This window comes from Rhinatrema bivittatum, chromosome 5 (assembly GCF_901001135.1).
Source record: "Rhinatrema bivittatum chromosome 5, aRhiBiv1.1, whole genome shotgun sequence".
NCBI classification, from domain to species: domain Eukaryota; kingdom Metazoa; phylum Chordata; class Amphibia; order Gymnophiona; family Rhinatrematidae; genus Rhinatrema; species Rhinatrema bivittatum.
In genome coordinates this window covers 362,859,443-362,885,003 of record NC_042619.1, presented here as the reverse complement: position 1 = coordinate 362,885,003, position 25,561 = coordinate 362,859,443, and the positions used below count along the sequence as shown (strand labels likewise).

General features: G+C 45.8%; 1 protein-coding gene across 1 annotated transcript in view; it reads right to left on the bottom strand.

The window, feature by feature from the left end:
• The window catches only part of ABCC4 (ATP binding cassette subfamily C member 4), a 1,099,276-nt gene that overhangs the window by 989,865 nt on the left and 83,850 nt on the right, over window positions 1-25,561 (bottom strand). Inside the window, exons 3-4 of the mRNA XM_029604735.1 lie at window positions 25,041-25,161; window positions 7,243-7,467 (exon numbers count right to left, since the gene is read on the bottom strand). Of these exons, the coding sequence (XP_029460595.1) occupies window positions 7,243-7,467; window positions 25,041-25,161 (346 nt within the window). The remainder of the gene's footprint in view (window positions 1-7,242; window positions 7,468-25,040; window positions 25,162-25,561) is intronic.

The following is a 25,561-nucleotide window of genomic DNA, read 5'->3' as shown; positions in this document are numbered from 1 at the left end:
CTGCATCAATGCCACAAAACATCCCACTTACAAAACTCCAAACAGCATCTAGAGAAGCCTCAAAACTTCTAGAACAAAATAATTTATGGTTATGACCATAAAAGTTCAATTCTGGTCTCATCACTCCAAACACTATGTTTGGAGAGGAGTCAACAAGAACTGTGAAAAGAAGCACACCACTCCTAACGTGAAGCATGAAGGTGGTGGATCTCTGCTGTTTTGGGGGGAGAGGAGAGTGAGCTACAGAGGCACAGAGAGTTTAGCCAAAACTGATGGCGGGATGAATGCGCCATTTTATCAGAAAATATTGGAGGAGGAGAATTTGCATGCATCAACCAGGAAATTGCGCAAGGGGTGCACTTCGACTTTCCAACATGACAATGATCTGAAACATAAGGCCGAAGTCGACCCTTCAGTAGCTGCAGACAAAAGTGAAGGTTCTGGAGTGGCCATCACAGTCTCCTGACTTCAACATCATTGAGCCACTTTGGGGAGAACTCAAACATGCAGGATCTAGAGGTTTTTGCCATGAGGAATGGGCAGCTTTGCCACATGAAAAAATAAAAGGCCTCATTCACAACTATCACAAAAGACTACAAGCTGTCATAGAAACATAGAAATGACGGCAGAAGAAGACCAAACGGCCCATCCAGTCTGCCCAGCAAGCTACGCACTTTATCCATTTTTTCCCCTTTTTTTTCTCTCCCACCTGTTACTATTGGCTTCCAGTACCCTCCAGCCCTAATTCCCCTCCACCCCACCACCAATCATTGATGCAAAAGGGGGCAATACACGATATTAAGAACTAAGGGTATGCAAACTTTTGAACAGGACCATTTTATTATTTCCTTTATTGCTATGGTTTGTGCTATTCTGTGATGCATCAAAGGAAAATTAGTTCTTACCTGATGATTTTCGTTCCTGTAGTACCATGGATCAGTTCAGACTCCTGGGTTTTGCCTCCCCTCCAGCAGATGGAGACAGAGAAATTTTGATGGACACTACCATAAATACCAGGATGCCAGCTACAGTCCGTCAGTATTACTCAATCACAAAGCAGAATGGTACAAAACCAAACTAGCTATAAACAATAACCTAACAACGTAACCCAAGTGGGAACAGAACCTATAAGGCACGGGTAACAAAGATCTGCAGCTCCAATCAAAGAAAACAACTGAAACGAGTGGACTCTCCATTACCTGAGAATGCCAAATGGGTGGGACTCTGGACTGATCCGTGGTACTACAGGAACGAAAATCAGGCAAGAACTAATTTTCCTTTCCCTGTACATACCCGGATTAGTCCAGATTCCTGGGATGTACCAGAGTTCTATTACCTGGGATGGGATCCGGAGAGGCCCGCTCTCAGAACCCCTTCTCCAAATCCCCCCGCACTGGGGTCCTGGACATCCAACCGGTAGTGTCTGGCAAAGGGTATGTAACGATTTCCAGGTAGCCGCTCTACAAATCTCTTGTGGTGAAATGTGCTGACATTCCGCCCACGACACCATTTGAGCATGAGTAGAATGTGCCCGCAGCCCAACAGGTAAAGATTTGCCCTTCAACAAGAATGCTGAATGGATAGCCTCCTTCAACCATCGGGCGATAGTGGTCTTTGATGCTACGTTACCTCTTTTAGGGCCACTCCAGAGTACAAAGAGATGATCAGATACTCGAAAACCATTGGTAACCTCCAGATAATGCAGCGACCTTCGAACATCTAATTTCTTTAAGTCTCTGTAGAAAGGATCTGCCCGATCCAGGTCCGAAAAGGAGGGAAGCTCCACAGACTGATTCAAATGAAAGGAGGAGACCACTTTCAGAAGGAAGGAACCAACCATCCACAAGGATACTCCAGAATCCGAAATCCTCAGAAAAGGTTCCCGGCATGACAACGCCTCAAGCTCAGACACCCGCTGAGCGGATGAAATTGCCACCAAAAACACCACCTTCAGCGTGAGATCCTTCAACATTGCGCTTTTTAAAGGTTCAAACAGCGCAGTACACAAGGCTGAAAGGACCAAATTCAAATTCCAAGTCAGACAAGAAGATCGACGCAAATGCTTTTCGCCACGAAGAAATCGAGAAACATCCGGATGAGTAGCTAATGGAACTCCCTGAATGTTGCCGCGTAAACAACCTAGCGCTGCAACCTGTACCCGCAAGGAACTACACGATAATTATTTAGTCAAGCCAGCTTGAAGGAAACACAAAATATCTGGCACGGACGCTCATGTAGGCAGAATCTCCCTGTCCACGCACCAAGTCTCAAACACTTTCCATACGCGTACATAAGATAGAGACGTAGAAGCCTTATGAGAGCGCAAGAGTGTAGATACCACCACGTCTGAATAGCCCTTGCTCTTCAGACGCCGCCTCTCAAAAGCCATGCCGCTAGACAAAAGCGCTCGACCTGGTCGAAACAGACAGGTCCTTGATGAAGTAGGACCGGGAGATCCGGAAACCGCAAAGGACCCTGCACAGCGAGGTTGACCAGATCCGCAAACCATGGACGACGCGGCCACTCAGCAGCCACCAGGATCACTTCGGACAGATGTAGCTCTATCCTTAGGGGTACCTTCCCGATTAGAGGCCAAGGCGGGAAGACGTACAGCAACACATCCGTCGGCAAGGGAAGTACCAGAGCTTCTACTCCCTCTGCACCTGTGTCCCTGCGGCGAGCAAATAAGAGTGGTGCTTTGGAATTCCGGAATGTCGCCATCAGATCCATGCAGGGCGTTCCCCACGTGTCGCAGATGAGTTGAAAGGCTCCCTCGGCCAGTTCCCACTCCCTGGGATCAAGACAATATCAGCTTAGAAAATCGGCATGAAAGTTGTCGACCCCCGCTATGTGGGACGCCGCAATACTGACCAGGTACTGTTCTGCCCAGCTGAATAGCAGATGAGCCTCTAACGCCACCAGCTGATTCTTAGTCCAGCCCTGGCGATTGATGTAGGCAACCGTGGTCGCATTGTCGGACTGAACTCTGACCCGACTTCCCCCTGATGAGCGGGAGAAAGGCCTGCAATACCAGACACACCGCCCTGGTCTTCAGGCGATTGATGGACCATTGTGACTCCTCTTGGGAACATTGCCCTTGTACCAATTGACATAGACAAAACGCTCCCCAACCAGAGAGGCTAGCATCTGTAGTCGCCACCATCCATTCTGGGACAACCAAGGGGACACCACGGCTCAAGTTGTCCGAAAGGAGCCACCAATCCAAACTGGCCCTGGCTGCGTCCGGCAACAGTAACGGCAGATAAAATTGTTCGGAGACCGGATTCCAGTGGGAAAGCAAGGCCGATTGCAACGGCCGCATGTAAGCGAAGGCCCATGGAACCAGCTCCAGGGTCAAAGTCATGGACCCCAGAACTTGCAAATAATCCCAAACCTTCGGGGGATATTTGGAAAAGAAGGCTCTTACCTGCCCTTGTAATTTGACGATACGGTCCGCTGTGAGGAAGACTCTGCCCCGCTGGGTGTCGAACAAAGCTCCCAAAAACTCCAGGGATTGGGAGGGAAGAAGACTACTCTTGGACCGGTTGACCACCCAACCGAGTGCACCCAGCAGTTGAAGTGTGCGGTCTATCGCCTCCTGGCAAAGCACCTCAGACTTCGCACGAATCAGCAAATCGTCCAAATACAGATGCACCAAATATCCTTCCCTGAGTAGCTGTGCAGCCACTACCACCATGATCTTGGTAAATGTTCTGGGCGCGGTGGCAAGACCAAAAGGCAGAGCTTGAAACTGGTAATGCTGCCCTAGTGTTGCGACCGTCGCTGCTCGACTCCCTCACTCCGCCCTCTTTACCTCTGTGGCGACTCCCTCCAGGTCTGATGGACGGTTAGCTGCATTGGCATCTTCTTGCCGTCTCTCTCCAGCATCCCCAGACCAGAAGAACGCGGCGGATCCGCCATGTTGCCTGATGACGAAGGGCGCTCGCTCGCGCTCCGATTGATGTACCAGCAAGGGCGCGAACCTCGGGGGCGTCCCCCTGAAATGACGTCATCTGCTTCCAATATAAAAGGTCTCAGTATTCGCTAACGAATTGAGTTAGCAAGGATTCGGATAAAGATTCGTCCAAGCTACTCTGCCTCCTTGGACTTACCAGGGGTACCGGCTCTCTTCTTTATTTCAGATTGCAGATAGGAACCGGTACTCGCTCCTCGAGGGCCCATGTTCCTGAATACTCTGAAGATTCTCTACTGCCTGGAAGCTATCACAGATACAGACATTTGTGAGATACCATCGCTCTCTCAGAGCTTTCCCTGGTACCAGGTACTCGCTCCTCGAGGGCCTAACCCTTTCCAGCTACTGAGCTTCCTCAAGACCTTATGTGAGGTTTGTCATCCAGTTCTGGCGATGAACACAGCATACCCTGTCTACTCACTATCTATAGTTTCTCTACAGCTCAGCAACCCTGGGATCACTGTTCCAGTTCTTGAAGGACTTCAGCCCTGCTGGGCATATCAGCTCACTACTGCCACCTCTGGTGGTTCTACTAACCTGTCTAATAAAAGAACTATCTGTGTCTGTCTCCATACCAAAGCCTAGCTGGTGGTCCCTCTCAGGATATCCTCCTGGGGGAGCAGTCATCTGCCATCGGCCCAAGGATCCACCTATTTACATTCCTATACAAGCTGAGTGCCCTCTCCAAGCACTCCGCTGGTAACAGTTTGCTAACTCCTCCCTCTCCAGGAGCTAGTTCATAACAGATTGCTAACTCCTCACGGAGAACCTAACAAGATTGCTAACTCCTCCTTCCTTAGGAGTCATCACTAACTACTATCTGCTTGCTCCTCCCATCAGCATAGCAGACTATAACACCTAGAACAGAAAAACGCAGAAATGTCTGGTGATCGGCTCTGATCCAGACATGTAAATACGCCTCCGTCAGATCCAGGGATGATAGAAACTCCCCTTGCCGCACTGAAGCAATCACCGACCGTAATGTCTCCATGCGGAAGCGTGGAATCTGAAGACATCTGTTGACCCGCTTTAGATCGAGAATGGGCCGGAAGGTTCCCTCCTTTTTTGGAACCACAAAGTAAATGGAGTAGCGACCTCGACGATGTTCTGCCAGAGGAACAGGAACAATGGTTCCGAGCTCGAGGAGACGCTGAAGAGTCTCCCTTACCACCCAGCACTTGGTTGCATAACCGCAGGGAGAGACCAAAAACCGAGGGCGCGGCCATCATGCAAATTCTAACGCGTAGCCGAGTCTTATCACAGATAGGACCCACTGGTCTGTCGTGAGTTTGATCCACTCCTCGTAAAAGAGAGACAGTCTGCCTCCTATCACCGGTACGGAGGAGTGGACCAAATTTTATGCTTAATTTGAACTGTTGTGGCACTCTCTCTGAGTAGCCTGTTCCTATGTACTTCCTACTCTGCGTTCTCACAGTTCCTATCTCTCCTTCCCCACCACCCTGTTTTATGTAATTTCCAACCTTTTGTTTATTGATGTAAACCGATATGATGTCCCCACTAATATCGGTATAGAAATTTAAATAAATAAATAAATAAATAAATAAATAGTGAAGGCTCTCCGGATGGCGCGGACTGGGTATTACCAGGTCTACCGAATCGTCGGCCGCGAAAGGGTTGAGGCCATAACTGTTGTCTGTTGGAGTTTTGATGAAAAGAGAAGGTGGGCTGCCGAGATATCAGAGATCTTCGACCCCCAAAGAAACAGAGACCTGGCCACAAAAGACCCTCTAGACCTCAGCCTGTCCTCAGGCAGCCAATGTACCTTATTCTCCCCGAGTGATTGTATCAAATCCTCCAACTCCTTGCTGAAGAGCAATGTGCCCTTGAAAGGCAGAGAACCTAACTAGGACTTAGAAGAGACATCTGCTGTCCAGTTGTGCAACCACAACAGACGACGCGCCGAAACAGCAGAAACCATGGTTCTGGCTGAAGTGCAGAGTAAATCATGAAAAGCATCAGCACTATAAGCAATGACAGACTCCAGGTGCCCAGCGGGAACGGGCCAAGAGTCGGGGGCGGTAGCTCCCCAAAAGCTCTGGAGACAGTCTAGACCCTCATAAGGACCCTCGGACGGGTCGTGGAAGTTCCCTCTCCTCCTGAGAGGCAAGAGGAACAAAGTCTGTCCCTGGACAGCCGCACACGTGCGGTGCCACAAGCTGTGCACACGGCTCTCCTCAGCATAGCTAAAACTAAACTGCAAATTTTCCCCCAGCACAACGCAATGTAAATTCGGCGAAAGGAAGCGAGGGAAACCCATCATGATCGGAGGGAAGGGAGAGCCCCAACAGAGAAACAGGCACAACTTAAAAATAAAACTTTTTTTTTTTTTTTTACTTGCCGCAAAGCCTCCGGGTCCCGATCCTACTGAGAGGAGTGAGCCGGGCTCCCAAGTGATACTTGGGAGCCCGGCTCACTCTGCGGCCCCCTCTGCGGCTCACTCTGCTGCTCACTCTGCGGCCCCCTGGTTGCAGAGGCCGCACATCAGCGGCCTCTGCAACCAGGGGGGATGGTCCCCTCAGGACCTAGCAACCCCCTGGGAGGCGGAAGACTGTCTCCTGAAGCCTAACTTTTAACCTTGTTGGTGGGTTTTTTTTGTTTTTTTTTTGTAAACCAAATACCTCCTTCACCATAAAACTAACTAGGCTAGAATTAACCCTAAGCCAACTCTAAGTAATGTCACATACTGTAGGTTTTGCATCCGCCATCTGCTGAGACAGAGTAATACTGACGACTGTAGGTGGCATCCTGGTATTTATGGCAGGGTCCATCAACATTTCTCTGTCTCCATCTGCTGGAGGGGAGGCAAAACCCAGGAGTCTGGACTGATCTGGGTACATACAGAGAAATAGTTTAATTTGAAACACATTAAAAATAAGACTTTTTTTCTGATCACTCATCATTCCTTAAATACTACACATCTTACAAATTCTGCCACGGGTATGTAAACTTATGAGCACAACTGTATATACACACAAATACACATGCATATACACACAGGTCTGTATACAAGTATATCTGTGTGTACATGTATATATATATCTAGAAATGGAGCTTAATCAACTGTTAGAAATGTATGTACACAGTCTACTAATGCTAATTTTGTTATAAACACAACAAAGTATTAACTAAGTAGTCATTCCTAAGTATAGTAAAAAAAAAAACAAAAACAAAGAAAGAAAGGGAAACATGAGATAACTGGCAAAGCAACATACCGTATATGGTTGCTAGGTATAGTTTTGGTTTCTTACCTTTTTATAAATCATATGGCACATGGCCACTCGTAGCTTCATTCCAGCCCGGGTGACATGATAAAAATACAAGTGGTGTAATATGGCTAAAGTCAGTGTACACAGAGATAAGGCAGCGGCATTGACATAGGCATAAGTCAATGCTACAGAGTCACTCGGATCATAAATCTCAAAATAGCTAATAACATTTCCTAAAAATATTGGTTGAACCACTTTCAAGCTTTCCTAAAAAGCAAAAGAGAAAGACAGAATCATTATAAAATATTAAACAGTTGTAGTTATCAGGTTCAATTCTAAGCACAACAGTATTTTCAAATGATAGCAATTTTATCCCTCTCCAACTGCTTTCAACTTGCCAGATTTTAAGGCTTGTTATGGCAGACTTAGTATGATGGAATAATCAACAGAAGGCAAATTACAAAAAAATAGGTCAATCTAAATTCACAAATTTAACACAATCACTGCTTAGAATATCAATTTATTCCAACACAAACAAAAAAATCAAAGAAATATCATGATACTTACTGATGAAATCTACCAAAGGTTCTGAAAACTGAAAAGGTAGTCACAGTGTCAAGCATCCTCACAGTTACAAGGAAATTGCTCCTTAATACAATCAGAGTCTAAACTCAGAAACGGGCCGATACAGTAAAGTCCGCGGGAGAGCGGGTGAACGCCCGCTCTCCCGACGCGCGCACAGGCCACTCTCCTGTGCACGCGATTCTGTATTTAAATGAGGCCCGGCGGTAAAAACAGACAAAAGGAGGCACTAGGGACACTAGCGCGTCCCTAGCGCCTCCTTTTGGACTGGAGCAGAGGCTGTCAGCGGGTTTGACAGCGGACGCTCAATTTTGCTGGCATCGGTTCTCGAGCCTGCTGACAACCACGGGCTCGGAAACCGGACGCCGGCAAAATTGAGCGTCCAGTTTTCGACCCGACAGCCGCAGGTAGACTTCAAAATTTTATTTTTTTTTTTACCCTTCGGGACCTCCGACTTAATATTGCCATGATATTAAGTCGGAGGATGCACAGAAAAGCATTTGCATGTTGAGGGCGCTATTAGGTTCGGGGGATTGGACACGCGTTTTCGGCCCCTTACTGAATAAGGGGTAACGCTAGTGCGTCGAAAACGCGCATTCAATGGTGAGTTAACAGTGTGCTCTGTATCGACCCGAAAGGTACAGTCACTCTCTCAAACAATGGAGGAAGTCGTTGTACCCCACACTGGAAAGCACAGGATCTTAACTTTATAGAATCTGCCAGATGCTTGTGACTGGATTGGCCACTGCCCAAGACAGGATGGTGGGCTCGATGGTCTTTGGTCTTACCTATGGCATGTGTTCTTATGACATTCTATTAAATACGGTATGGATTATTTAAAGGTTAGCAAAGGATGGAGAAGGTACAGAGAAGGGCTACCAAAATGATAAGGGGAATGGAACAACTCCCCTATGAGGAAAGACTAAAGAGGTTAGGACTTTTCAGCTTGGTGAAGAGACGACTGAGGGGGGATATGATAGAGGTGTTTAAAATCATGAGAGGTCTAGAACGGGTAGATGTGAATCGGTTATTTACTCTTTCGGATAGTAGAAAGACTAGGGGGCACTCCATGAAGTTAGCATGGGGCACATTTAAAACTAATCGGAGAAAGTTCTTTTTTACTCAACGCACAATTAAACTCTGGAATTTGTTGCCAGAGGATGTGGTTAGTGCAATTAGTATAGCTGTGTTTAAAAAAGGATTGGATAAGTTCTTGGAGGAGAAGTCCATTACCTGCTATTAAGTTCACTTAGAGAATAGCCACTGCCATTAGCAATAGTAACATGGAATACACTTAGTTTTTGGGTACTTGCCAGGTTCTTATGGCCTGGATTGGCCACTGTTGGAAACAGGATGTTGGGCTTGATGGACCCTTGGTCTGACCCAGTATGGCATTTTCTTATGTTCTTATGTTCTCTGTCCAACCCAATTATTGTTTGGGAGCATAACAGAGATATTTTTAGTCTTTGACTATAACAATGAATTAGAGCAAATTTGGCATTAACACTTCAGTTCCAGGATGAGCACTGGGTTTATGGCTTCTCCAGTAATGAAGGGAAAACTGAGGTGCAAGGAGAAAGTCAGTAAAGAATAAAGAGCATTCTAGTAGCCATTAGAGATGTGAATCGGAACCGGAATCGGTTTGGTTCCAATTCAAATCGTGCATTTTATTTTGTCCGGCCCGATCATTGTTTTTTTTTTGTTGTTGTTTTTTGTTTTGGTTTTTTTTTTTTTAAATCGGCTGCGCCCGATCCGATAAACAAAAAACCCACCCTGACCCTTTAAAACTGCTCCCTTAGCCTCCACCACCCTCCCGACCCCCCCCCCCCCCCCAAACAAAACGTTTTAAAATTACCTGGTGGTCCAGCGGGGGTCCCGGGAGCACCACCGGCCATCCAGTGCTCCTACCATGTGACAGGGGCCAGCCAATGGCCCCTGTCACATGGTAAGGGCAAAGGGCCATCGGCGCCATTTTTATTAGTGGCAGCCGACAGCCCGAGCGCGCGAGAATGCTCCCGGGACCCCCACTGGACCACCAGGTAATTTTAAAACATTTTTTGGGGGGGGGGGTCGGGAGGGTGGTGGAGGCTAAGGGAGCCGTTTTAAAGGATATGGGGGGATTTTTAAGTTGTGTCCTAACTCCCGTTAGTGTGCACTAACCCGATTAACAATTTTTTCACGATAAATCGGTGGAATTTCTATTGTATCGCACTCTTTAACTATTAATGACGATTTAAAAAATATCGGACGATATTTAAAATCGTCATAAAACGATTCACATCCCTAGTAGCCATATACTGTAGGTCCATAAGAAAAGTAAAATCTTTGCAAGTTCCAAAACTTTCTATTGACCAACAAAAAGAAAAGCAAACTAGATAGACTAGACGGGCTTCACAGTCCCTAAATGCCATAATTTGTGCATCTTATGAGCTTTTGAGATCTCATAGATCCAGTGGCCATGCCAATTCACTGACCCGGATTCTTTTAGCCCGGGGCCCAAGCAAGAAAATGGGAAATAGGCAGCACCAGCAGCCCATAAGGGCCAAGGGAGGAGGTGGCACCAAATGAGCAGCCCGTGCAGGCTGAAAGCAAAGTGTCCCCTTCCTCATCGGCCAGGCCCCTAAAGAAAGAGAAGAGCTTCTATCTGCAACACAAAGTGGGCAGGTGGTGAGTTCAGCGCAGTCCCCGCCATTGCCCTCCACCACCAGACTAGGCATCTGTTTTTTGCCAAAAAATCATCTCCGCATAGGTCCCATCTTCTGATCAGATTTGAAGAAGGCACCAATGTGGTCTCAAAAAGCTCATATTGCACCATTTGTTTTTTGTATTGGGCCAACAAAAAGTATTAATTGTAATTTATATAGCACTACAGCACATACATGGCACTGTACAGACACAGAAGTGACACGTGTTTGCTATGTGGAGTTTACTATCCTAATGAATGCAGAGCAAACAAGTCTCAAACCCTTGAAGCGCTTCCTGTTTGATAAGACAGGGACTAAATGGTATTAGTTTAGTTTATTGGTGTTTATATACCCGTGTATCAGACGAACCTTCACATCGGTTTACAAAATTACAACACATTTAGAAATACATTAATTGATAACATAGTAACAGCTAAAAACTACACAAAGTAAAAGATAAATTAGCTGTTAAAATAATCTAAAAATCAATAGAGTCTTACACAACTCAAAAAGAATGGAGAGAGAGCAACCAAGACATGCTGCGACCATTGCCTTCTGCAGCTCCTCACTACCCTTCCCCATGAAAGCCACTCGGACAAATCCCTCTTACTAGTGTCTTCCTACATTGTCACACTGAGTTTCGTGCTTGGCACAGAATTCCTTAGCTGGTATGTCGCGCTCCCTTTCTGGCCTTATTTAAATGCATTATGAGCACCCATCTTTCTCAACCTGCTTTTAAATCTCCTGCTCATTCCCTTATTAATTTTAACAACTTCCTTATTAAATGAAATTCACAAAGTCTCTTGCCCCGTATATTTGTCTTGACTAACTTGTAAGCTCCATGGAGAAGGGACTGTATTTGTACAGCACTATAAAAGTAAGTGGTAGTAGTATTAGTAGGAGTAGTAGCAGCAGCAGCAGCTGTCCAGCATATTTTAAGATTTTATAGAATTAAGTTTTAGGACCTTCTATACACCTATTTTTTTTTTTTTTTTTAATGGACAGCACATTTTTGTTCAGCTCCTTAAACATCCTTATTAACTGGAAATGTCACATTTCTTTTCTTTTTCGATCTGCAGTTTCCCAGTATTTCTTCTAGCACAATCTAAAATAGCCTCACTGGGGCCATGGTGCCATAAACTTCATTCACAGCTACCCAGGGTATTTGCTTACTTTTAAACCCTCATTACCTTCCATCTAGCCCAGTCCTGGATGGTCCAAGGAACAGAAGCTAGGCTTGGATATCAAAACCTAGATCTCCTGGCATAGCAGCACACACCGCACTGACAGAGTCAGCTCAGGACATTACTATTTCACATCACAAGCAGGAAAGCATTGCTGCTTTAAAAGCAAGCTGGACAATCTGAGGGTAATTTTCTAATAGCTTGCAATACATACGTTAAAACAGTGTTTTGCAACCTTTTCAAGCCCAAGGCACACTTCCATTAACAAAAAAGCCTTCTGTCACATGAACCTGCATGGAGCAGAGAGTGCAGACATGGAGAGGACTCATATGGCCTAAAGATGTGCTAGGGAAGCACTGAAAGCTCCACCAGTCTCAAGTCCCGATTTTAAAAGAGAGAGGGGGACGGTGGGGAGAAAAACTCGTCACAGTGGTCCAACCCCCTTTATACAGTATGTAAACTGCAAAATAAGGGAGATAGTATGGTGCGGGCAACTGGTTCACTTATTGTTATCTTGGCTGACACATCTAGCTGCCAGAGTTCCTCCGCTGCTGCTGCTGCTGCTGCTCCCAGCACTCAGTCCAGTGCTCAGTGTACACACTCTCTCTCACTCAACCTGAGGGCAAGACTAGGAGCTGGAAGGTCTCAAATTAAGTTGAAGAGGAGGAGGTGATGTGTGCCATTTGTGCTGCACAAAGCTATGCCCAGCTATCCATGCCCTGCAAGCTGCCCATTAATCATCACACTCCTGGGCTCATGCTGTAGCCAGAAAGAGGAGGCAGGCATGAATGAACTTATTCTCCAAAAGGAGCTCCTATACATTTAAGAGCCACCACTGGTGACTTACTGCTACAAGGTGCTGAGAGGAGAGTCCAGGTGCTGGTCTGGATCTGGTATTTATTTATTTATTTAAAATCTTTTATATACCATCATTTAGTAATGCACCATCACAACGGTTTACATATAGGCACATATATTTAGTTCGGTTACAAAGGTATCTACAAAGTGCCATTACAATGTCGGTACATGTTTATATAAAATAAGGTATAACATAGGTGGCATGGATCTAGTCCACGTATATGATTAATAGGGTAATCATACAAGAGTTGCATTTAAACTGGAGTTCTCTAACACAATTGAGTATAAAATGAAAAAATGTGGGACCACGCATCTAGGTAACCTTGTTGTGTGTTTTTCATTCTCCATTCTCATTGTGAAATGCTTTTCTGAATAGCCAGGTTTTTAAACTTTTTTTTTGAAGATTTTTGGATCATTCTGTAATCTTGTCTCTAGTGGCAATGTGTTCCATAATGTTGGACCAGCCAAAGATAGTGCTCTCTCTCTAATTTGTGTTAGTTTCGCTGTCTTTACCGAGGGGATGGTTAGTAGAGCTTTATTGGCTGATCTCAGATTTCTTTGGGGTACGTGTAAGCGTAGCGCTGTGTTTAACCAATCAGCTTTATCTTCATTGATTAGTTTGTGAATTATGCAAAGTGTTTTAAATTGCACTCTCTGCTCTATTGGTAACCAGTATAGTTCGGCCAGTGTTTGAGTAATGTGGTCTCTTTTGCTCTTGCCAGTGAATATTCTGGCGACAGAGTTTTGTAGGACTTGTAGTGGTCTTATTGTTGAGTACGGTAATCCCAGAAATAGTGTGTTACAGTAGTCTGTACTTGTGAAGATAAGTGCTTGGAGGACTGTCCTGAAGTGTTTCTGGGTTAGTAGCGGTTTCAGCCTCCTGAGGACCATAAGTTTGGCGTAGCCTTTTCTGACTTTCAATGATATGTGTTGTTTAAGGCTAAGTTGTGTGTCAATTATTACTCCTAGGTTTCAAGCTTTCTCGGCTATATCCACTTTCTGACCATTTTTGAGTTTGATAGGATTTTGAATCAGTTGCATGTTTTTCCGTTCTAGGTGTATAAACTCCGTTTTATCAATGTTTATCACTAGCTCCATTTGGCTTAGTAATAGTTTAATTATGTCTAAGTACATCATTGCTAGGTTTAGTGTTTTTTCAATTGTTTCGTCTATTGACAAGATTAGATGAATGTCGTCTGCGTAGATGTAGTGTGTGATACCAAGTCCTGCTAGGAGGTGGCATAAGGGTAACATATAGATGTTAAATAGTGTCGCTGATAGTGCTGAGCCCTGAGGTACTCCTGTTTTTAGCTTGATTTTGTCTGATGTCGTGTTTTTTATATGTACTTGAAAAAATCTATTGTTTAGGTAGGATCTGAACCAATCCAATGTTTTGTTTTGCAGACCTATTTCTTCTAGCCTTTTTATAAGTATGGAGTGGTTTACTGTGTCGAATGCTGCTGACAAATCCAACAGTATCATTATGTAGTGTTTAGAACTATCAAATCCTCGTAGTACATTATCTGTGAGAGAGATCAGCAGGGTCTCAGTGCTGTAGTGTTTTCTAAAGCCGTGCTGTGAGGGATAAAGTATGTTATTGTTTTCCAGGTGTTCAGCTAGTTGTTTCTGTACCGTTTTTTTCTATTAATTTAGCAAGGAGGGGTAGATTTGAAACTGGTCTGTAGTTATTTAAGGTATTTGGGTCGCAGTTCTTTTTCTTCAGTAGTGGTTTGATTATTGCACCTTTTAGAATATCTGGCATTATTCCATCGTTAAGTGATAGGTTGATGATTTTGGCTATTGTATGGGAGGCTATGTCAGCAAGTTTTTTTATATCCATAGTAGGTATGGTATCTATTTTATATGGGGCAGGATTTAAGTTTTTTATCATGGATTCAACTTCGATGTCGGATACTTCGTCAAAGGTGGACCATCGTGTCACATCTCTTTTGATCATTTTGATTTCCTGTTTTGTTGAGTTAGGGATCTTATTTCTTAGGTTTATGATTTTGTCTGAGAAATAGTTTGCTATTTCGTTACATTTGTTCTCTAGTGGGGTTTGAGGTGCCTCGGTTGACTTTTCCCCATAGCACACCTGATCAGGTCTCAAGGCAAATTGGTTGGGAAACACTGGATTACAACAATTCTGAAAGCAAACCTATGTACGTATGTTTGCTTTGAAATTTAACCTACCAAACACTACTCACAACCAACTATACCTGTTAATGTTTGCACAGAAGTTTTTACTGAAAATTTACCTGCACACTTTTGAAAATGGATAAGTGTGTGCGCAAAAGCAAACCCCACTTACAAGAATGCCTATGCTCAAGACTGGGTAAAATTCTGCACACGCATGACAAACATGCAGAACTATGCTTGATTAGTGGGTGGGCAATTTTGTTAAAGGCTGTTATCAAGCAAAGCAACGTTTTACCCACAGTAATGCCTTAAAAATGAACCTTCCTATGCACACCATAGTACACTGAACATACACATAGCAGATCATAAAAGTTATCGTTTAAGGATCCAGCTCCCCACTCAGGTAATACAGTGTAACTAGCACTGGGGGTGAGGGGGAATGGCACACCAGAAACCTACTGGGCCCCACTACAAACTAGTGAAGTGGTTAAAATGGTCTGATCCTTGTTAATGAAGATGTCAGGGTAAAATGTATTGCTGACTCAACTTTTGCAAACTGTGGGACCTGGATATGAGATAAGAACAGCAAATGTATCTAACACTTCCGATGCTGTGATTATAAGAAGGCTGTGAACCTAATCGCCAACAAGATGTTTTCAAGGTCAATTTAGCTTTCCCAGAGGGTGTTTAGGAATGTGCAGGTCTTCACCCTTTCAACTTTAAATTGTTTATCTTAATTGTTTATCTTGGTAAGAAAGGGTATTTAAAAACCTGAATATGCCACGTCAGTTTGGAGTTGGTATTTTACTCACTCCCCCATGCACGTAATAAAGGTAACTAAGTAAGGAAAAACAGCTTGTCTCCTTGTATACTGTTATGAAAAAAATTCCAAGAGCACAACAATAGGGACCCAATGATTTGAGGGTTTGTGATCAACAGAGGATAGGCAGTACCACTGCACCGACTCCACCATGTCAGAAAAATCACACTCTGAAATTAAGAAAACATTTTCACTTAAGGAAACATTTAGGAAAAATGAAGGCAAAGCATAACATAAACCCATAAAATAAAAGTCAAAAATCATCTTGGGAATTTGCTCCTGAATAATGAACAGGGTAAGCAAAAGGTAGCTAGAGGGGGAAAAAAAAACCCCCAAAATACAGGAAATAAAACACATCCAACTGCAATCCAATTATGAACCTGGTACAAAAAATTTAAACATGGATGCTGAGGAGTTTTCCCAAGATTCAAATTAATCCTGGATGTACTCTGTGACCAAAATCCCCTGCTGCATCTTAGAGCCACGTCTCTCCTTGCTTGCCTGTGTTCAGAAACTGCTGGGGCCACTTAAGTTTTAGCCCTTCCCTATGGAGTATTTTATTCACTCAACGCCACTCTTCAATCTTACTGAAACTCAGTCAAAGTCAAGATGGAAAAAAAAAATCTCTCCACACACACAGCAAGTCACTAGGCAGGGAGGGTGCCAATAGGGGAATGTGCACTGGTTATCAAACTCCAATATTCCTGGTTGCAATTCCCCACCACCACCTCCCCCCTCCAATCCAATGGAATCTGTTCTTGTCAGCCTATCTCTTGGGTTCTACTGCACCGACATCAGGAACCTTCATGTTAGCCAGCAGATAAGCAGGCTGTGCTGCTGGGGAAAGCAGAGTTTCTTACTTGTAACAGGTGTTCTCCTAGGATAGTAGTATGTTAGTCCTCACATGTGGGTGTCATCAAATGGAGCCCAGCAAGGAAAACTTCTGTCAAAGATTCTAGAAATTTGACTAGGCACACCGAGCATGCCCAGCCTGCCACTATCCATGCGTCCACGTAGGGTCCCTCTTCGGTCTCGTAACATAGAATTTACAAAAAATTAAAACAAACATAAGAGAAAACCAAATCCGCGGGGTGGTGGGCGGGTTTCCTGAGGACTCACATCCTGCTGTCCTAGGAGAACACCTGTTACAGGTAAGCAACTCTGCTTTCTCCTAGGACAAGCAGAATGGTGGTCCTCACATGGAATACCTAGCTACAGGTTGCTCCCGTATGCACAAGGGAGACACAGCACTTAACTAGGTGCCAATGAGCAACAAACTAGAGCTGGTGGCAACAGCCTGAACCCGAACAAGGGGTATGAGGTCAGAAAAGTTGGGTTTAGTTACTGAAAAGGTTCTGCAGGACCGACTGACCGAAATGGCTGTCTCGTCAACCTTCTCTATCCAAGGAATAGCGAGAAGCAAAGGTATGGAGGGAACTTCATGTCTCAGCTCTGCAAATTTCATCCATGGGGACCACACGCAAGTGGGCCACCGAAGCTGCCATGGCCTGAATAGAGTGAGCCTTGACATGGCCTCCCAGCTATAGACCTGCCTGCGCATAGCAGAAAGAGATGCAGTCCGCAAGCCAGTTGAGACAAGGTCTGCTTGGATACAGCAACTCCTAATCTATTTTTGTCAAAAGAAATAAAGAGTTGTTTAGATTTTCCTGGAAAGAACAGCAGGCCACAGACAAAGGCCAGGGCCTTTTTGTAATCTAGGCTGTGCAGAGTTCGCTCACCCCAGTGCGAATAAGACTTAGGAAAGAAGGTTGGTAAGACTATGGACTGATTAAGGTAGAAGTCAGTCACCATCTTCAGTAGGAACTTAGGGTGTGTGCGAAGAACCACCCCGATCTTGGAAGAACTTTGTGTAGGGTGAACACGACACAAGCGCCTGAAAGTTCACTGACCCTGCATGCCAAGGTGACCACTACTAAGAAAATGACTTTCCAGGTCAGGTACTTCAGATCACAATAGCACAAAGGCTCAAAGGGAACCCTCATCAGGTAGACCAAGACCATGTTGAAGTACCAGGAAATTGCAGGGGGCCTGAGGGAAGGTTTCAGCTGGAATAGACCCCACATGAAACGACCCACAACAGGCTGTGCCGAGATGGGCGATCCATCCACCCCTTGGTGGTAGGCTTCAATTGCACTGAGATGCACTCTCACAGAGGTGGTTTTCAAGCCAACATCTGAGAGGTGCAGTAGGAAATCCAACAGTTCGGAGGTGGAACACGAGAACGGGTTCAACCCCTGACTGTCATACCACACCAAAAATCTCCTCCACTTCGGGCCGTAAGACTTCCTAATGGAAGGCTTTGTGGACTCCAATAAGATCTGATACACTCCCTCCGAGAGATTCAGGGGCTGCAAGGTCACCCTTTCAACATCCAAGCCATGAGGGACAAGGACCAGAGATTGGGTTGGCGCAGCCTCCCCTGATCTTGCGTCGGGAGGTTTGGGGACATTCCTAGACGGATCAGTTCACGTAGGCAAAGATCCTGCAGGAGTGGGAATGAGAACTCCCACGACCAATAAGGCACAATGAGAATCATGGTCCCCTGGTCCTGCTGGAGCTTTAGGGAGCATCTTGGACACCAGGGGAAACTGAGAATAGGCGTACGTGGCCCTTGCTCCAGTGGCAGGCAAAGGTGTCCGAAGCCATTTGCCATTCCCCCTGGCTAGAGAGCAGAACTGACCTACTTTCTTGTTGTAAGAAGAAGCAAAGAGGTCCATGTCCGAAGTTCCCCAAAGACTGAAGACGGTCCATTACCTCCTGCTTCAAAGACCACACGTGCAGCCGGAAGGTACCTGGCTCAGAGAAGGATGTTCTGGGACAGAGCCTACGACCAAATCTGGACTGCCTCCTGACAAAGCAGGAATGATCCCATTCCTCCCTGCTTGTTGAGCTACCTGATTGTCATTCTGGACGAGCATGACCTTGCTGTCCAGTAGATCCCGAAATGCCGAAAGGGCATATTGGATTGCCCAGAGCTCCAGGAAGTGGATCTGGTACCCTGACCAGTGCCCCTGAATGCGAAGATCTCCCACATGTGCCTACCAACCCAGGTGGGAGGCATCTGGGATGAGTACAACTTGAGTGGGGGAAACCTGGAATGGGACCTCCCACCTCGACAGGGAGTCCTGAAGTGGTGGAGTGACTCAAATGCACGCTCAAAGGTCGAGTGGCCTGGTGCCACTGAGAATATAGGGTTCACTGCGCCCTGCGCATGTGAAGGTGAACAAAGGGAGTGACATGGACAGTCGCAGCCATGTGTCCTAGCAAACGTAACATGCTATGCGTAGAGATCTAGCAACTCCGCGAGATCGCTCCAGCCAAACACACCAAGCTGATTGCCTAATTCCTGGGCAAAAATGCCCAAGACTGAGTCGTACTGATCCTGGCACCTATAAAGTTCAGGTTCGGGGACAGGACCAGCTGGGACTTGGGGTAATTGATTAGACAACCCAACGTCTCCAAGATCCGAATAGGGGCTTGCAAGGACTGCAGTGCTCCCTGCCTGGAGGCACCCTTGACAAGCCAGTCATCCAGGCAGGGAAAAACCTGCACTCGCCACCTTCCTCAGATATGCAGCCACTGCTGCAAGGCACTTTGTGAAAACGCAGGGTGCCGAAGCCATACCGAAGCGCAGCACGCTTACTGAAAATGATGTTCGCCCACCAGAAACTGAAGGTATCTCTGGTGGGCGCCGGCAATCCAGGCCGATACAGTAAAAATGCGGGAGAGCGGGCAAATGCCCGCTCTCCCGGCGCGCGCACAGGCCACTCTGCTGTGCGCGAGATACAGTATCTTAATTTATTTAAGATAGGCCCGGCGGTAAAAAGAGGCGCTAGGGACACTAGCGCGTCCCTAGTGCCTCTTTTTTGACGGAAGCGGCGGCTGTCACTCAATTTTGCCGGCATCGGTTCTCGAGCCTGCTGACAGCCACGGGCTCGGAAACCAGACGCTGGCAAAATTGAGCGTCCGGTTTTTGACCTGACAGCCGCGGGCCCAATTTAAACTTTTTTTTTTTTTTTTTTTACTTTAAATTTTCGGGACCTCCGACTTAATATCGCCATGATATTTTCGACCCGCGGTTGTCGGGTCGAAAAGCTAGCGCGTCCAAAACACGCATCCAAATGCCGGCTAACAGTGCGCACTGTACTGTATCTTCGGAGCGCACTGTACTGTATCGGCCCGAGATAGGCAACTCATAGATCAAGGGAGCAAAGCCAGTCTCCCTGGTGCAGGAGAGGAATAAGGGCACCCTGCAAGACCATCTTCAATTTCTCCCGCATGAGGAACTTGTTCAAGGTCCTTAAGTCCAAAATCGGACGAAGGCCTCCTGTCCTCATTGGGATGAGGAAACACCTGGAGTAGAAGCCGCTTCCTCGCTGACCGGGAGGAAAGGGATCGACCAACTTGGCCATTGTGAGGGCGGAGAGCTCCCTGAATAGTATTTCCTGATCCGCTGAAGATTCCTAAGAGGAGCTCAGGGGAGAGTCCGGGGGAACCTCTTGGAAATTTAGCCTGTACCCCTGGTGGATGATGGAGGACTCACCAATCCAAGGTGATGGCCGTCCAACAGTCCGCAAAGGATGTGAGCAGACCTCCAAATGGAAAATCCATCGCTGGCTAAATTGGTAACTGGCTTGGACTCCCTTGCAGCCAGTCAAAAGCCCGAAGTGGAAGTTTGCTGCAGGGCTGGCTGAGTTCTGGGGACATGCTGTTATTTAGGATGAGACCTCAGGGAAACTTGCAGGAGGGTAGTATTTCCTCAGCTGGTAAAAAGAGCATCAGGATTTTTTGCCCAAGGACTGTGGGTCCAAGGTGCTAGGCGAGAGATGCTGCAGGGTCTCATGATGATCTTTGAGTTGCGCTACTGCCTCTTTGATTTTGTCAAAGAGATTCTTTCCAGTACAAGGCAGTTCAACAATATGGTTTTGCACCTCGGGTCAGAGATCGGAGGCCCGAAGCTAAGCCATATGACAAGCTCCAATGCCCGCCGTGGCTACCCTTGCCGCTGTCTCAAAGTCATCATATGCAGACCTAACTTTGTTTGTTGCATTCCAATCCCTGCTGTACAACCTTCAGGAAGTTTTCCTGGAGTTGTTGAGGGAGGCGGTCTACCAATTCCTAAACATGCTTACAGAGATTTCTGGAATATTGTCTCATATATAACTGGTAGCTGGCAATGCTGGCCGCCAACATAAATCCCTGGAAGACCTTGTGATCCAGGGCATCTAGGGCCTTGTGCTCATGGCCTGGTGTAGCTGAGGCATGAATACAAGACCTCTATGCTTTAAGGACTGACTCCATCACCACAGACTGGTGAGGGAGATAGCGCTGCTCAAATCCGGTAGATGGTTGTACTAAGTACACCGCATTGGTCTTCCTGTTTACCAGGAGGACAGAGATCAGATGCTCCCAGAGTCGGACAATCAAGTACTTGAAGATATCGTGGACCGGGACTGAAACAACCCACGGGTCGTAAGGGGCATTGACCTCACTCCCTGGCGACACCAGCATCCAAGAACTGAAGGATCTCCAGCTTCTTGTGCCTGGAGTCTTCCTCAGTCAGGAGCTGGAAGGGGACTGACTCCGCCATTGTTCATACAAAGCCTGTGAATGTCAGGTCCTCTGGAGGGAAGCGGCATCTCTCCTTTGGAGGAGAGGGCTCAGAAAGTAGTTCCTCAGAGGAAGAGACGGAAGGCTCACCTTCCCACGGGTCGTAAGGGGCATTGACCTCACTCCCTGGCGACACCAGCAGGGAAGCATGAAGAACAGTCCTGGGCCAGAACGGCAGGGGCACCAAGATCCTCACAGGCACCGAAGGCTCCATGGACCCTGGGGTCACTGTTGGCATCTACAGCATCAAGGGAATAGTAACAAGGCTTGACAGCCACAGAACCGGTCAGGGGTGGGGGAGTGGGGAGAGACATACCACCAGAGCCGAAGGCCCTTCCTCATCAGAGGAATCTGTGATAGGGATAGTCTCCGATCACAGCAGCATGGGCTCCTGAGGCATCTGTGCGGGTTGCGTCGGCAGTGCACAGAGGAGAAGATCCAAGCGCTCCGGCAATGGTGCCAGTATGGACGATGCAGGCTCCAGTGGTGGCGGAGGTCACTAGGGGGCCGGCGACTCGATGCCCTGCAGGGCTTGTCCCACCGCCAACTGCACCCTGAGCTCCAACTCCTCCTCAAATGCTGTCGATGACAGTACAGCTTGAGGAGGCAGCTGTTACCTGGTTCCCCTCAGAGCCCCATGGGGAACTGATGCCTGGCACTAATATCAGTGGGGACTGCCTTGGGCCCTCGGCTTCGACGGGCGTTGATGCCTCGTCAGCACAGAGCTGCTTCAGTGGTGTCGCAGACAATGCCGGCACCTTTCCAAGCTTGAAGCCATGGGAGGAAGGTGATCAATGACTGTGCTTCCTCGATTTCTCCCAATGCTCGGCCCGGTCTTTCCCCAGTGCAGAGGATGATGGCGACAATCCAGACCTAGAAAGGGAAGAGATAGATAGAGGCCGATCCCCAGCACCTACTTCCAGCTGGGAAATTGGCAAAGGAGAGGGACAAGACAGGGCCAGTACCTCCAGGGTCCTCTTTACCGCCAGGTGTCAACATCCCTGACACCAATGTTGAGTGTTTGGACTTACTGGCCCCAAAAAGCTTGTCCATCTTGTCCAGGCATGCTCGGCGACCCTTGGGAATCATCTAAGCACAAAAAGAGCAGCCACGTACATTGTGCGAGGCCCCCAGGCATAGAATGCAGACCTCGTGGGGATCTGTGATGGACATGGTCCGGGGGCACTGGGAGCACTGACGAAAACTATAGGACGCAATAGAAAAAAGCAGCCGCAGAGCGGTCAATGACCGGCAGCCACTGGGAGATGGCACCATCTGTAATCGATCACAAAGAACGTTGTACTTATCACAACGCCTCTAACTAGGGCCAGGAAAGGATTGAGGATTGTGGGAAAAGGATTGAGGATTGTGGGAAAAAAGAACGAGAGATGAACTTGAAAATACAGAACGAGAGATGAACTTGAAAATACAGTTTTCCAAAGAAAAAAAAGCACGAGCTCCACATCTACGAGGTGACAGCTCCACAGAAAAGAAGAGACTGAAGAGGGACCCCACGTGAACACGTGGATAGTCACATGCTGGGCATGTTCAGTGTGCCAGTTAAAGTTTCTAGAAACTTTGACAGAAGTTTTCCATGCTGGGCTCCATCTGATGATGTCACCCCCACATGTGGGGACTACCATCCTGCTTGTCCTAGGAGACAAGCCATTCTCATTGGCTTATCTTTGCTGCAGCTGATTTAAGGATTCTTCCTGGCTGTAGCTCTGCAATGTCTGGCATTGCTCTCTCCGATCCAAATGTGACTCCTACCTGAGCGGTCACCCACAGTGCAGCTCCTCTCCTTCCCTGCAAACAGCTCAGACTTCGGCCACTGCGCCCTCTACGACTGCTACCAAATTCTGGCATCAAGAACAGTTCTCATAGAGAATTCGAATGGGGTTAGAAGCCAGTTATGATTTCTCCCAGCTTAGGGCAGGAAGATTAGCTTTCTGCACAATTTGTAATCTTTTTTCAATAAGCACTGGTCTCAGTCATTCTTCATGGGGGAGAAAGGCTGAACCCCAACTAGCTGGAGGTCCATTCCATAGTCTCAAAAGAAGCATACAGTTAGAGTTCAATAGCACTTGAAAAACTGCAGATTTCTTTCCTGTTACTCACAATCTGCTAGGGGCTGCATTTGTTTTAAGCAGGCCAAAGATGCCTTTAAAAAAAAAATCACTGTCCAGTAGGCACTTTCTCCCACTACAACATAAGCTCAATGGCGGATTGTACTGCAGGTTTTTTTCCTAAAGGCTCCTCACAAATACTTTTGTTCTTTTTAAATTTTTCAAGTCTCTCCCCCCAAAGACAAATTCAGAATACCACAAATGACCTCACACAGAATGCAATATAATTGGTTCATACATGTTTAAGTTGTGTAGTGTCACAGTTAATCATTTGAAATTTATGTTGCTATTACAGTTATCCTCAAAGATTACAGCTTCTTCAAGATTTCTAAAAATATTAGCATAATAATTGATAGAGAGTAGTACTGCTAAGTCAGGGCACTTCTAAAATATTGCATATATAAGATACACCACTTTGTTTTAAACAGGAGTAAAGGAAATAAGTATTATACAATTCAGCTAATTTCATGTCACCACAATCCCTTGCAAACTGAACACAATCCATGTTAATCAAAATGACAAGCCTAGGTAGAATATATTTCAGTTCTAAGTACTCATTATTGGGATGAAGTTTTATAAACAGGAACTGCTCCGACATACATCACAATGACATTTATATGGAGAATGCCAAGAAAATTTTTCAAAAGATGGAAGTAGGCCATTATAACTAAATTTACATATTAAACATACAGATTAGGAATCTACAGTATGACAATAATGCCCATAAAAAAACTTACAATTTCATAAACAGTTGAATACGTTTCATCGTATACTCCAGCAAGAAAAAATGCTTTTTTTTTTTAATGGAAAATATTCAAGTCAAGTAAGAAACAAATCTAAGTCTCACACCACAGCAAAACACCATCATAGCTCCTGGAAGGAGGGAATCTGTCATCGCATGATGACAACATCAAGGGATCAGATTTAGAGCTCATGACTACAGGCATCCAGATGAAGCCCTGGCATACGGCCTATGGCCAAGAAACACCGCTGCAATGGACGGACTAAGAAAAGTTGAGAGGAGATTTTGGAGTAAAACTAACCCAGGTAGCTGCGAATGAAACCTCATGGCACCAGATCCCAGCTCTGGTTCCTCATGAGCTGGAAGGTCAAAGATGCAGGACGAAAACAGAGTTTGGGGAAGAGAAAAAAGTGGATATTAAAACTTCCCAGGCCAAGCAGTCTGAACATGTGCAGCATTTATTGAAAGGCTCAGACAATTAATGCAGCGCAGAGTTCTAGTAGCCATACTTGTTCTACAGAAAACAAGAATCTTTCCAGGCAGAGGTATCTTTTAAAGGAACAAAAAATGCAGCATGAGAGTTTTGGGACCGTATAGGCCCTTTCTTCAAACAGACTCACGTGCCATCTGAAAAAAAAAAGTAATTGTACGCCATCAACTTTTTTAGGTCCTTTAAAAAGTTACCAAAACCTACAAAGATTTCAAGTTATACAACCACAAAATTCATCTTTATGCAGCACTGAGTGAAGGCCCTCTTAGTGTAACGATACCTTTTTAACTCAGACCTGTTCATCCAGTTCTGTTCATCTTATATTTAAAAGGATTATCTAAAGATGCTGACCAAGAGCTTTCAAAACACACAGATGTTACATCTGACAGAAGATGCATACCTTTTATTGATGCTTTTGCTACTCCAATAAAAGATATTGCAAACGGTTAAAAATCTAGTTCTCTATGGGATCAGCACGGACGTATATCAGAACTGTACACTCACAGAAGTGGGAGGATACTAATTCTACATTTCTCTAAAGCAAGCAAAGTATATAAAAGACAAATGCTTAGTTTTCATGTTACCTCAACCAGTGTAAAGAATCCTAAAATGGAATAAGATTTCCAGTAACAATATATAATTGCTCTGCTTAGAAATGGCTTGCGTGCTTCTTTTTGTGCTCTCTGGATTTCTTTATCCCAGTACCTGCAGGACAACAAGAAGTAATATGTGAATTAAAAAAACAACAAAACATGTCAAAAATCAAAATTTTATGGAAAAAAGAAATCAAGCTTTAACTCTGATTGCCCTAAATGATAGTTTAAAAAATAAAAATCCTTCCTTACAAACTTTTTTTTTTAATGAAAAACTAAAGACGCTATATAGAATTATTTTAATTTAGTGCTTTGGAAAAGTGCTGGAAGCCAAAGTCCTTCAGCAATGGCAGTGCCCCTCTGTCCCCCGTCCCCTGGCCCCACCCTTTCTCTGGAGAACCCACCGTTAAAGGGGGCTAACTAAGCTTTCATGCTTGCTTATCTTTGATCTCTTGGCTGAGAATGCCAACAAGCATGGCAGTGAATGCAAATTATGAAGGCAGCTTTCCAAA